The sequence below is a fragment of the Amphiura filiformis genome, chromosome 15 (genome assembly GCF_039555335.1).
Source record: "Amphiura filiformis chromosome 15, Afil_fr2py, whole genome shotgun sequence".
In the NCBI taxonomy this organism is placed as follows: domain Eukaryota; kingdom Metazoa; phylum Echinodermata; class Ophiuroidea; order Amphilepidida; family Amphiuridae; genus Amphiura; species Amphiura filiformis.
In genome coordinates, this window is record NC_092642.1 from 62,182,166 (window position 1) to 62,195,821 (window position 13,656).

The 13,656-nt window shown below is 34.2% G+C and overlaps 1 protein-coding gene across 1 annotated transcript in view; it reads right to left on the reverse strand.

Annotated features, from left to right (window-relative positions):
* Positions 1–12,946, reverse strand: part of LOC140171934 (uncharacterized) — a 74,984-nt gene extending 62,038 nt beyond the window's left edge. The window contains 2 exon segments of the mRNA XM_072195282.1: positions 12,738–12,783; positions 12,870–12,946. Of these exon segments, the coding sequence (XP_072051383.1) occupies positions 12,738–12,783; positions 12,870–12,929 (106 nt within the window). The 5' untranslated portion in view covers positions 12,930–12,946.
* Positions 12,947–13,656: the final 710 nt, after the last annotated feature.

Sequence of the window (13,656 nt, forward strand, 5' to 3'; positions counted from 1 at the left end):
AAGAAGGTAGTAGTTCTGTAGTTGCATCGGGTTTCTCCATACACCTCTTTTGGAAGACATGACCTTTATTTTCCACACTATAGATTCAATAGTGTCACCTATATTCAGGTAACCCCATTTGAAATTCACACTCCCCTTGTGGAAGATTGAGGTCTTATCTTCCATAGGGGGTGTATGGATTTTAACTGGAATAGCCCATGTAGATTCAAATGGAGTCACCTATTCAGGTACAACCCCATTTGAAATTCACACTCCCTGTGTGGAAGATTAAGGTCATGTCTTCCATGGGGGTGTATGGATTTCAACTGGAATAGCACATGTAGATTCAAATGGAGTCACCTACATTCAGGTACAACCCCATTTGAAATTCACACTCCCTGTGTGGAAGATTAAGGTCATGTCTTCCATAGGGGGTGTATAGATTTTAGCTGGAATAGCCCATGTAGATTCAAATGGAATCTCCCAGTCAGGTAACCCCATTTAAAATTCACACTCCCCGTGTGGAAGATGTAGGTCATGTCTTCCATAGGGGGAGTATGGATTTCAACTGGAATATCCCATTAGAACTAGGTCATGACAACATTCTCTATTACAGCTCTCTCTCTCTCTCTCTCTCTAAGGATGATCTGTGTTCACTTGTTATTAGAAACAATGTAACTGATAATCTTGTCAAGCCCTTTATTTTTCCTACATGTAGTCTAGGCCTATATTGATGTTGATTATCATGTATGCTGAATATCCCGAGTAAAAGAGCAGTTGCCTGCTTTTTTTTTTGTTAAAACCAGATATTGCTTTTTACTTTGATACATGTAGCAAAACCCGCCTTTCGTCTAGAACACATTGTTATGTTATTCTAATATACTGTGCATACATACACTTGAAACTAAAGTAATACAGACAGACGCTACAGATAAATTACCATATCAAGTAATCAATAGATGGAGAATTTTTTTTGTATTTTGATATCATTCGGCATTATTGATTACTTAATTTGGTTAAGATAGGTTTAGTGTCTTTGCTTTTGTTTGATGTGGATACCTTTTTGTGTCCATTATACTTGTGTACATACTCATTAATACTTTGACATTACTCTGTAGACTGATGCAAATTATGCAACAACACTTGTTCCCAATCAAAACACAGTATCTGGGAGCTTCTGGAATCAGTTTCACAAAGCCTTATGGTTGATCTTACCAATAATTTACCACACATAATCACCCATTAAATCAATCATTTTTACTTTAAAAGCACACTAATGCAACAACACCTGTCTCCAGCGTTTGAAATAAGTGGTTGTCCGTTCACCCGGGACAACTAAATCTAGTACTGGACAACCAAAAATACTACTGGTGGTTGTCCGTTGGACCAAGGTCTTAGCCAGCCATATGTCTGCCCGTCTTTAAGACGGGCTGATCTCATTTTAGATGGGTATATTTTAAAATGGATTCTACAGATGTGATAGCTCTAAAACAGATGATTTTAAGGGTATAGATTGGACGGGTGGTTTCTGATTTCTGGCCAAGACTCTGTGTTGGACAACCAAAAATCTGCATGAACAATTTCAAAAACTCACATTTTCATTTTAAATACACATTTCAGTCATGATGCAACTTTACGAGTCATGAATAATAACAATGAATAAAGTGTACATGTAATATATTTCATCAACCACTGATCAAATCGTACTACATGTACCGTACTACTTTAATATGTGAGTTTTACAATTGGGTTTTGATGCCGAAGAAATATGGGCAACCAAAAAATATGGCAGATAACCAAAGAATTAGACCTGGTTGTCCGGCGGACCCGGGGGGGTCACTCCCATTGGGGCCTGTACACCATCCGCGATAATGAAAACGCGTAAAAAGGGTAGTTTTTCGTGGATATGCACGATACGCTGCTGTAACGCGCTTAGGGTGTCAAAAACATGAAATATTGGAAAAAGGGTAGCAAAATTGCAATTGCTAATACGCTGAAATGAAATTTAGGGTATGAAATTTGATGCAAGGAATAAAATCCCTGTTTAGGGTATTGTTTTAGCCAAGGGTTAAATCCTTGTTTAGGGTGCTTTTCAAAAGTTGATTATCGCGGATGGTGTACAGGCCACAATGGGAGTGACCTCCCGGCCGTGCGGACAACTTCCTTTATTTGCTTATTTGGAACACTGCCAGTCTCCCAAAAAAAAAAACAGTGTCTGGTTTGTACTTCACACTGAGATACTGGATTTACTTGGGAAGAGATACATTTAGCTGGTTATAGAGAAATCATTCACCTCTCTTTTATTATTCAGGTAGCTTCCTAGTAGAATCCTGTGACTGATTACTTTTCCAGGAAGATACAAAAACACATCTCTTGTACATGTACTTATTTGCAAATCAGCAGATTTAATGATGTGAATGTCGGCAATAATATTTGCTTGCATTTTCCTCCTACCAGAATGAACCAACTAAAAGTTTTGCCCACATATTGGCTATCCTTTACATGTTGGTTCCCAAAGAGTCATGTTATGGTATGAAAAGAATACAATAAAGGGAAATTGTTGATCAACAATTCAATGTGAGTGTTTCTTTCTTATTTTACTTTACAACTACAAGTGGTCTACTGCTGAAACTTGCCGCATATTTAGCTTAAAAATATTCACTACCATACATGCATTGTTGATTACTTTTTACCAAAATTAAATTGATTCAAAATTCTAGTAAAAAATCGTTTTTCATTTTATTTATTTTATTATATTCTTATTTAACCTGGATTGACCTTCAATGCACTAGCATTGTTCTCCCATTGATGCCCAGGTTTTTATGCAATGTCCTAATATTACCACAATTATGTAGCATCTAGTTTTTTATAAAGCATTCCTTCTTGTACTCATTGCTACATATGTGATATATTTTAAACTCACTAGTTCTACGATTGGTTGGTGCATTGACTCCCTATCCCTAATAATAACATTGTATTTTTTACCAAAACAAGCAATATCCTGATTTGTATTGGCCATATTTATTTTCACCTATTCAGTGCTGCAATTAATGCAGGTGATTCAAAAGGTTAACCTTATTTAACAAAATAATCATCAGATCATTTAACCTGTTTTTCTTTGCATTCTTTTTTCTACTCTCATTGACCTTTAGTACAAATTTATTTGTTTTTCTGTTCCCTCCAAAAAGAATTGTGCAAAGGTGCAAAACATATTTTTTGACCTTGAGCAGACAAACTGAACTGGAACAAGAGTGGAAGTATAGTTTGCCTTCATTTGCTAAACCACAATTTTTGTGTACAATTATCTTCACAATCACATAATTTAACTTTTAGATCAATTGGCAAAATTAAGAAATTCTGATATTTTAACTCCTAATTTATAAGGCAAAGTTATGATTTTTTTATTGTTGATAATTAATGATATGTCATAAAAATGAAATGCATAAATTTCCAGCATGCCATCATCTGGAAAGAAAATATTTTAATACTACCAAAATAAGCTGGCATCCACACACAAACAATAATCTGTGGAAGAACTTTTGTACATTGTAGAGATCTTCAAGAGGCACTTAACTCATGTAAAAGCCAAACTTACAAAACATGTATGCCGGAATCACTTGAAAGGCCACCATGCAGGAAAAGAGTCAACTGACTGCCAGATAAGATGACTTAATTTCCATCTTATGTTTTGGATGATGTAGGAATTTTAATGTAACAGGATTTTTCTTTTTCCACACTCCTTAACTGGTTATTATGCATCATTTATTAGGGTGCTAATTAGCCTAATTTGTCATGATTATAAGTGAACCAAACCAATATAATCTTTTTAAAATGAGATGAGACCTGATTAGACTACGGCACTATGTAATTGTACAAAATGTCTTAGAGAACTATACCACTAGATGATCATCAATTATGTATCTAGGCTAATTTGCTTTTAAAAAATCAGAGAAAAAAAAATCATAAGAGGGACGTGCGGGTTGTTTTATATTGTTTTAAATTATCATAAAATTTAAATATCATTAAGTTTGTAATTAAGTCTGAATCATTCAGTTGCAACTATAAATTTAAGCTTTCTTTATACAGGATTACAACATACATGTACGTGTGTATACCGCTTTCCAAGAAGACCCTGAATTAAATATAGCTGCTATGGGAGCAAAGTATTTAAAATTATAATGCAATGTCAAACACTTCATCCTTCAATTGAAGGATTAAAAATCAATTTGTACATCAAAAATCAAATTCAATACCAAAAATATAATTTCTAAAATTGATACGAAAATTAGCTGATAGCAAGGCCAAATTTCTTCGAGTCCAATCTTCTTCCAATTACCAGGTTTTGTATAAAAATATGAAGACCTCAATTGATAGTAATTAAGTGATTTTAATCTGGCTCAAGCATGTAATTCCAATTTATAAATGTAAGAAAAATATTACATATTGCAGGAAGAAATAATAAATTGCAGCATTTGGTAAACAGTGAATTTTTTCTGCTCTTTTCGGTATTGCAATTATTTTGTAACAATTAGTGTCAAGGTGAGCCTGGTGAGATGATTCACAAATTGCAAGTTTTTTTTTTTTTAAATATATTGTTAGTTTACTAGTTGGGCCAAGAATGGTTGCCTCTTAATTATTAAAAAAGCTATTTTGTGTAAGTAAGCTTCCTTTGGTCCACACATGATCAGTAATGGCCAAAAATGACATTGCTAACCTGGAAGTGAACTGTAAGTCATTGATCCTAAGTTCATATTTCAGTGTGATGTTTATTAATTAAAGCTTATGTAACACTTTTTTGGAAAATGCAATGCCGCTGGGGCGTTTAATAGAGGAAATACGGTACACCAACCTTTCTTGGGTGCATATAAAATAGCATACACATTATTGCCTCATTAAGAAAAATAATCCATGAGTATATAAAATGTGAAAAAAATTGGAAAAGATATTACTTCACTGGAAAACATCATCTTTTTTAAACATACAGCCCCTTTTGCCATATTATGCATAGAGTATGCATGCATATTTGAACACTAACACATAATCAAAGCTGACATCCTTTAATCACCTTTAATAAAAGTCATATTCGGTTTGTTTGTACTAACTCAGAGTCAGATGAACTTCCTGAATCAAGACGCCATTTACTGAATTCAAGAATTTTTTTGAAAACTTCCAAATAAAATCTATCATGTAGGGTAGGCCTACATATCAGTGAATAGGTAAGATTTTTCAGCACACATTCCAAGGCATCATGTGCTTCAAGGTATATCCTTTCTATGTTAAATGTTTCTGCTTCATATAACAAGAATGGGCCCACTATATATTTTGCATGGCCGGCCACAACAAAAATAGTCTAGCTGATCTGTGAGTGAGAGGCCATGCATGCACGAAGAGCTAAATCTCATGCCAGGGTTGGAGTAAATAGCCTGGTTATGCATAAAAGTCAATATTTATATCACATCTGAACACCAAGTGGAATTGGTACTCAATAACAAGTTTTGTGCAAATAAATATCAGGGGCAGGAACAAAACACAACATTTGCCAGCAATTTGCAGTGCACATTTGAAGATTACATTGCAAGTACCAGCCCTCAACATACAGTACATGCACTCAAAATAATATCTACTTATAAAGTGTCACATTTTGAGATCGATTTCAGATGATTAAATTTCAAACCCCCAAAACAACTTGCTTTTAAAATAATAGAAGATACACAGATTTGGACAAATTGGAAACATATATCAGAAAGCCCTTTCCTCAATGATGGTACCACAGATATGGGAGGGAGCGTGGGAGCATCCCCCTTCCCCCACCCCAACTTTTGATACCCCCCTCTTTTTCACAGTTGGGGTAAGGGGGTTGGCAAATTTCAAGGGGGTAAACTTTCATGAAAATTGTTGAAATTGGCTAAAAATGACAAAAAACAACTAAAAATCTCAAATATCAGAACAGCCAGCATGGGCGGCCAAGAGAGGGAAAGACTTTTCACAGGGTATCCCCTTGCCTATATGCCATTGAATCCTAGAAATCAGTTAAATGTGAAATATTGGCCTGGATATTGACGGAAACATGAAAATTCATTTTGATTTACAGATATTTCAAATTGATATAAAAATAACTAACTATAAGAACTATGTTTGTTTCCAATCCAAGTGTCTAAGCCCAGGGTTCAAAGTCATCCATGAAGGATCTGGATTTACATCCCCTTTTGCTGAAGAGTCTCACATATTTACTCCAATTGTCTTGCATTCCACAGATGTCACAGTCTACATAACACCTGAATAGTCTGAATATCAAATCAACTTGTGAATTGAGGAAGCGTGGGATATATTACCAATGCAATAAATATATGCCCTCCCATTGTAAAACACTGATCTACATCTAATAATATAGCAAATCAGATAGCATTTTTCCAAGGAAGTGAATAAATTGCCTGTAAAACAGGTCGAGTTTATGCTATTGCTTATTCAGAACTGGATGAGACATTAGCACCAATCCGGCTTGAAATGTGGGGGGAACAGTCCGTCTGAAATGTCAAAAAAAGTAGCTGAAAAAAAAAAAAATGGGTCACTTTGCCAAAAGGTGCCCAGGGGATACCCCCCCTCCAATTGTTGCCCGTGCAATTAGGGATATTCAGAGGTATTGTGCCAGATATTTCAACTCCAAACTCTACCAATTGATCAATAATTAATATCTAGGGTAATTTTACCAATAATCAATCATCTAGGGTAATTTGATCACAATATTATACATATTTCATAAAACATTGCAAGCCAGTTCCTGGAACTGTTTTGGCTAGATTCTATCCTACCATTGAAATCTGCTCTGACAAAACAAGGAATAAGTTGCATAAGACATTTCATGATTTTAAGTAAGCACTAGAGTGTAAAGCTGTTTAAACCTATTTATTGTATAAAAAAAGCAATACCAGAATTATATAAATATCAGTTTGCAAGGTATGAATCATTTTATGATAACTAATATTTTTGCCTTGATTGCTATTCTGAGAAATGGGCCAATTAATTTTCTGTTTTTGCATTGCTTGCTATCCCTGTTCTGCTGGTTTCTTCCTAATAGCTTGGTTAATATAGCCAGTTTGTGCTCCTTTGTCACTAAACCATCTGGCAACAAGTACCAGGTACATCTTTTTCTGATTGTTCTAACCGTTATTTGGAGCTTGTCGCCAGATGGTTTGTACAGTGGTCAACAATGGGGCGCAATCTGGCTGGGACCAACACTAAGAGCAAGAAAACTTGTTTGCAATAGCTGCCAGGTGTCACATTTTCAGATGTGTAGAACGCAGAAACTGTCAAATGTCTACAGGGCAGCTATTGCAGACCAGATCAGGCATTCTGATTCTTGCATCAACACTAAACTTGTATCCAGTCTCTGTGTTTAAATTGTCTTTCGTGATCCAAAACATTTGGCAATTGCATATTCTGTACTTTTTACATGATTGCTGACATTCCAAATTTGCCAAAATCCGAATATTGATGAAGTTTATCGCGCTCCAAGTTAGCAAATCACTGCTCCTCCCTTTAACTTGCAAACTTCCGTACTGCAGACCATCAAACATTTACAAGGCAGACCTTACAAATACACACATGACAAGTTTTCTAGTGCAAAGTAACACAAACATGGGGCCCAAAGCTAGCTAGCCATTTTCTATTTTCAGTCAGTGTCTCACGATGCAAACAAGTTTGTGTGTTCTGGGTACACATTCAGCGCGGTAAGTCAATGAGACTAAATGTGATAAACAAGTCACTTCTGAACCCATGGGAATATCCTGTAAGGCTGAAGGTTAACAAACTGAAACTTCAAAGTGGTTTGCTGAGATTTCCAGTTTTTAAGAGTAAAGCTTGTACTAAATTCATGGAAGCTCTAGGCCTTCATCTCTATTTTTATTCTAAATTACTTTCTATTTTACTTCTCTAACAACATTGAATACAATGTAAATGATAAACCTTTGAAAGTACATGGCGTCTTGCTTTTCCCCAGGAAAACAGAACAAATTTCTTTCTCTTCTCTGCCCACATTTTTTATAATTCCAACTTCAGTAATATTTTCACCAAATACTCTTCAACTTGAAATGGAATTTTCAATTTTAAGAAATTAACCTTTGAAATTGGGAAATATTGTTTTTGGACCACATTGCTGATGTGTAAACCAAAAAACAACTTTGTCTTTACTCATTTAGAAGCTACTGAAAAACATTATTTGTTCACCTTTCCAGAAATGTTACAAACAAGGAAACACAATGTTGCTATCCAGAGATGATATCTTACACTTTCAACACTTCCCATAATACATTTCTCCCATTTCTATTTTCTGTACTGATTTGCTATCTACATCATCAGTGCAACATACTAGTAGGTCAATAGTAACAAAATGTTGTACATTACCTCAACAAAACTGGAGCATTGACAGCACGTCCAGATCTTGTAGAATATTTTTGCTTCATCAGACCATGTTTATTTCTCAAAATGAAGGAACATGTACAAAGTAATGGAAGTGTCATTTGATTAAATGAGGTGAGCTATCATGTTGCAAAGGATTCTGGGAAGGGTACCATATCTCCTCTGGTTGCTATCTTTCTGGTTAATTTGTCTTATCTTCCCAGGATGTGGGATTTTTGTTAAATCAGCTCTATGTTCAAAAATTCTTCGCAAAATGCTACAATGTTAAAATATTAACTTCTACATTTAGTCAAATATTGTGTTAAAAATTTTGAAATGAGTTTGGTCAATTTTTTTTAAACCTGATTTTTTTTGGCATATATTACTTAAATATCTGATTGAATTCAGCCAAATTCATTGTGTTTTCAGGACAACAGAGTAAAAACAAATTGAAAATGAATTTAAATGCAAAAATAAAATGTTGATCTATAGTGTTTCAGTTTACATAGGGGGCTGTTCTTTTCATTGGAATGGGTGGAGGTCATGAATATACTGGGGGGTCATACAATTTTTGCACAAACAATAGGGGGTTCATATTTTTTTGGGGGGTATTATAAAGGGCTTTTGGGGCATGCTATGTGCACATTACTTTCCAACAAAAGTTTTGCACAATTTTTAGTTAGTTACAATTCAAAATAAAGAAGAAACAAATAAAATAAAGAAGGGGGACTCATTATATTTTCGGCCAGAGAAAGGGGGGTCATAAAAATGACTCCGCTCACTGATATATTTATGACCCCACTTCAAAAGAAAATTACAGCCCCTAAGGCATAAAAAAAATGGCAAATCAAGTTGGAAAAAAAAGTTGCCACATGTAAAGACGCTTAAAACTCAATAATATTGCTGTAGATATCCAACATGAATATGATCTCCCTGGTATAACACATTACTCCGACATATTTCGCATCAGTGGTTTGAAGTACTATGTGACATGCATACATGTCATCTTCACCCAGTCAAATGAGTGTGAACACTGTGTTTTTCATATGACTAATACTAATGTCTACCACTTCTCAGTACAGTATGTTCCTCTTGACTAACAGAGCAAATATAAGATGTTGCAGCACATACAAGGATGTGGTAGTAACAGTCAGTGTTAGTCTCAGGTTTGTTTGTTCGTTCATTAATTTCTTGATTAAACCATTTAAAAAAACCTTTTGATGAAGTAACTTTGGTGAAAATAAACTGCTAAATAGAATTACTTTTTAGCAACAAAATGTTGAAGAAAATAGAAAAACATGCTTACATATATTTGGGATTTTTTTACTAAATCAGGATATGTGAAATGGCAATTTTTTTTAAATTGCATTTTTGGGTGGATTTTTCCTGAACTTACTAAAAAAGCCAAACAAATGCTGAGATTCCAATTTAGAAGCTGCTCCATACAGGCTTCTGAGATAAATCTCTCCTTTTTGGGGGGCCCGCGGCCTAATTATGTTAACTACAAATTTGACTTCTAAATAAAAGCTTCAAAGAAATATAAGTATTAAAATACTTATATTAAGATTCACTAAGAAATATAATTCTTTGCCCACTCTTCCAGCTTGATTCATTTTGAAGAATTTCACTTTATTTTAAAAACACAGAATGTTGTAAAAACTTGTGTAAATGTAGGTATAAAAAAATATAATTCTGCACTGGAATTTACTCAAGTTGTTAGAACACTGGCATGTTGTTGTTTTTTTAAATTTAATGCACATTTACAATGTAAGCTGATATATAAAATATCTGTAAAAGGTAAAATATTTTCATATTTTTCAGAAATTCAAAATATATGCCTACGTGTATCATATGTGTACATTGTATACGTATAGTTGGATTAATACAAAAAAAAACGACTTGTGAAAGCTTATAGGATTGGTGTCTGGCAACTATATGGGACAGATTAAACCAAATCTTTAAATTGGTTTCAAATTCCAACACCATAATTGTGTCAAGTATGGTATTTTAAACTGTTGATCAATTCCATGATACTTGGGAATGTTATTTCAGTGATTCATATCGTAATATTGCCAGTGTCATTGCCATATAAACAAACAAATAAATAAATAAATAAATTATAAACAAAATAAATAAATAAATAAACAAACAATCACACAAATAAATAAATTTAAATAAAAACCACCGGTTAAAAAATAAATAAATAAACAAACACCAAGTTTGACAAAAAGGATATTTTCTCTCGTTCAACATGTTTTTTCTTTAAAATCCAATACCGTACCCGGTACCGTACCAGGTCCGTACCATTTGAAAAGAGGGTCAAAGTGGATACTGGCCCTGTGGGCACCACTCAAAATATTGGACCTGCCTTTCCTAAAGAGACTATGACGTGATCATAAATACTCAAAACAAAATTCCTAGTATACGGTATTTCACAAATTCTCAAATACCAGTGGAAAATGAGCAACATATGTAGCATTTGCCGGAAACAACCTTTGAATCCACCAAAATTCCTCTTCCACAAAATGTGTCACTTAATTCCATAACATGGGGGTCTGGTTGTATTCAGTATACCAGTTTTAGTACAACAATACCGTCTGGCTCTAGCCATAAACAGGGCATATTCACTCGCAGCGTTCGTTCGTTGGCAATTGAATTGTATTGTATCACTGGCAATGGTAGCAGACCACATTATAATAAAAATAAAAAACAGGCAAAAAGTTGGCACACTCACCACACTGTGTTATCGACTAGACCACACAGTGTGGGTAAAGTTATATTTCAATCTAAAAAATAACAACAACCCAAATAAACAAACATTTTAACAGCTACACGTCCGAGCTAGCTACACGTAGGTCATGGAACACACAGATTAGAGATTACACACCCTGGCAGATGGAGTGACACACAGTATAATTAATATTAAATATACCCACACACTGACACAAAATGTGTGTTGGCAAACATCCTGTCACACATCTACAAACATTACAGCTCAGGCAATTTATCAAACTATACTTTTCTAATTTATATTAAAAAAATTTCAATGCTTGGGTACACCAGGGATTCAATTTCAGCAAAAATTCTCCCAAAATAGTTATGCCAGAATCAAAATTGGATATAAAATTAAGACAAGATCGCAAAATTGTGTGAGGAGAATCAAAATTGATGCTGCAACAAAGTTGTACCCCTCATAGGGCTACATGTTTCCCCAGTGATAATGATCACTGGATGTTTTCAAACATTTACTTCAAAGTTTTACATACATTGAGTACTGGTAATATATCATGCATTGAAACTTGAAGTTTTAAAATTGAGGAAAAAAAAAGGTAAAATTATCCGAAGTCTTGACAACCTGTCAATAATAGATCAAAATTTAATTGGACAATAAATTTTGAAATCTCTATATTTTCCTGGAATTAGATACTTCTTGTAATTCCATTTTACATAACATATTTCACATACCATACTGGAAACATAGGGCAATATATTTGAATTATTTGTAGGCTAATTTTGTAGGCTATGAAAAAAACATGAACAAAATATCTCCTTCTGGGTTCTGGTCCTAGATTTCACAATTTCAAATGATAGCAAAAAAAAATACCTCCTTTTGGTTGAAAGACCTCAACAACAAGGAAATGCAATCAGTATGTTTTTGTATAATTCACTCTACCAAAACCAATCCCATTTTGATGTAAACAACTTTAATCTCACATTCCAGTACGTGCTCAAAAAAAATATTTAAAATCTCCGTGACCAAAAAATTTATTCTTAAATGTAAAATAAAAGAATACAAACTGTAGCTAAATAAAATATGCAGAGGAAATAATGTGAAATAAAATCAGGGAAAAATTACAGACATTCATGAGACATGTGAACGTTTCCAAAATTAACTGTCGCTCCATTGAATTTGCTCAGCCACCACTTGGCAAGTTGTTTTTCAACTTTTTCAATAATGGTCTGATTTTAGGACAAACAAAATCCTAAAGAATAGAGTCAATGAATTGAGTGAGTCCAAAATACCACACTGACAAAAACACCATAACAAAAGAAAATATGCATGAGGGACATTGCACTTTCAAAAGAGGGGTGTTGGTAGTTATTCTATCCTTGCACAGCTGAAATGTAAAACTCGATTTGCAATGTTTTCTTTTGGAGCTAGACATGCTAGATCGTATTTTATATCCAGAGTATGCTTCCGCTTGAATCGAAAATGGATTTTGAGTACCGTTTCAGCGTTAGATTCACTTAAACGTGAAAATGATACCCAGAGCTAATCGACTTGGATCGTTGAAGTATAAAAACAACAAGGTGTGTGTGCCACCAATCATGCAATTGAAAAACACATTGAGCAGTGTACTTACCAGAAACGGGACTTAACTTGACGAGAACACAACAGCGTGATTTCCACTGAAAGAAAAAAGATGTATCGTAAATACCTTATTCCATATACAAACGAAATAGTGTAAAATCCAAGCATATGATTATCTACTTACTTTACGGCCGAGTCTGACTTTGATAGAGCTCTGTAACAACGTGTTTGTGGATTCGGCCATTTTCTGAAAATGAATTGTGATTCATTTGCGCAACTGGGGTTGCCAGCCGCTTTCAATCAACTGGCGTTTTAGCGGATATCATCATCAGAAGAACGTTATTTTCTCTTCAAATAAACTCCTTCTGGTAACAAAAACTGCATAGAATACGGACTGTAGTAATATTCAATTAGTCTAAAATCATCTTTTAATCAATGGATTCTTCTGGATGATGTATTTTAATAAAAACAACAATTAACTAAATTTAGATAACAACATTCCCAATTAGGCAAATCAGGACCACTGAGCTGTGCAAATTGTTCAAAGGCCGGTCGTCTCGTACTTGTAAACAACTGATTAAAATTCGTTGACTCATTCACACGGCGGTTGTTGACTCAATCAAAGTAATACAGGGCGGACAAAAGATGTTTGTCAAAATTAGCATTTTCACTGCCAAAACCCTGCAAAACAATTCGGCCTTTCTTTCAATATAGGGCTAATAACATTGAATAACGAGACTTTTATTTAGTGGAAAACTGCTATCAGGTGAAGATAGCAAAATAATTTCTTTATTGTCAGCTGAGACGAATATATATCAAAACTTTAAAATTTATCAAACATTAATTTCGGAAGATGTTTACCTAGTTATTCGGTTTACGATTATTTTTCAAAGGACCTATTTACATTAGCTTAGTTTGAATTTATGGTATAATCTGATTAGTTTGAATTTATGGTATAATGATTGAGGTTA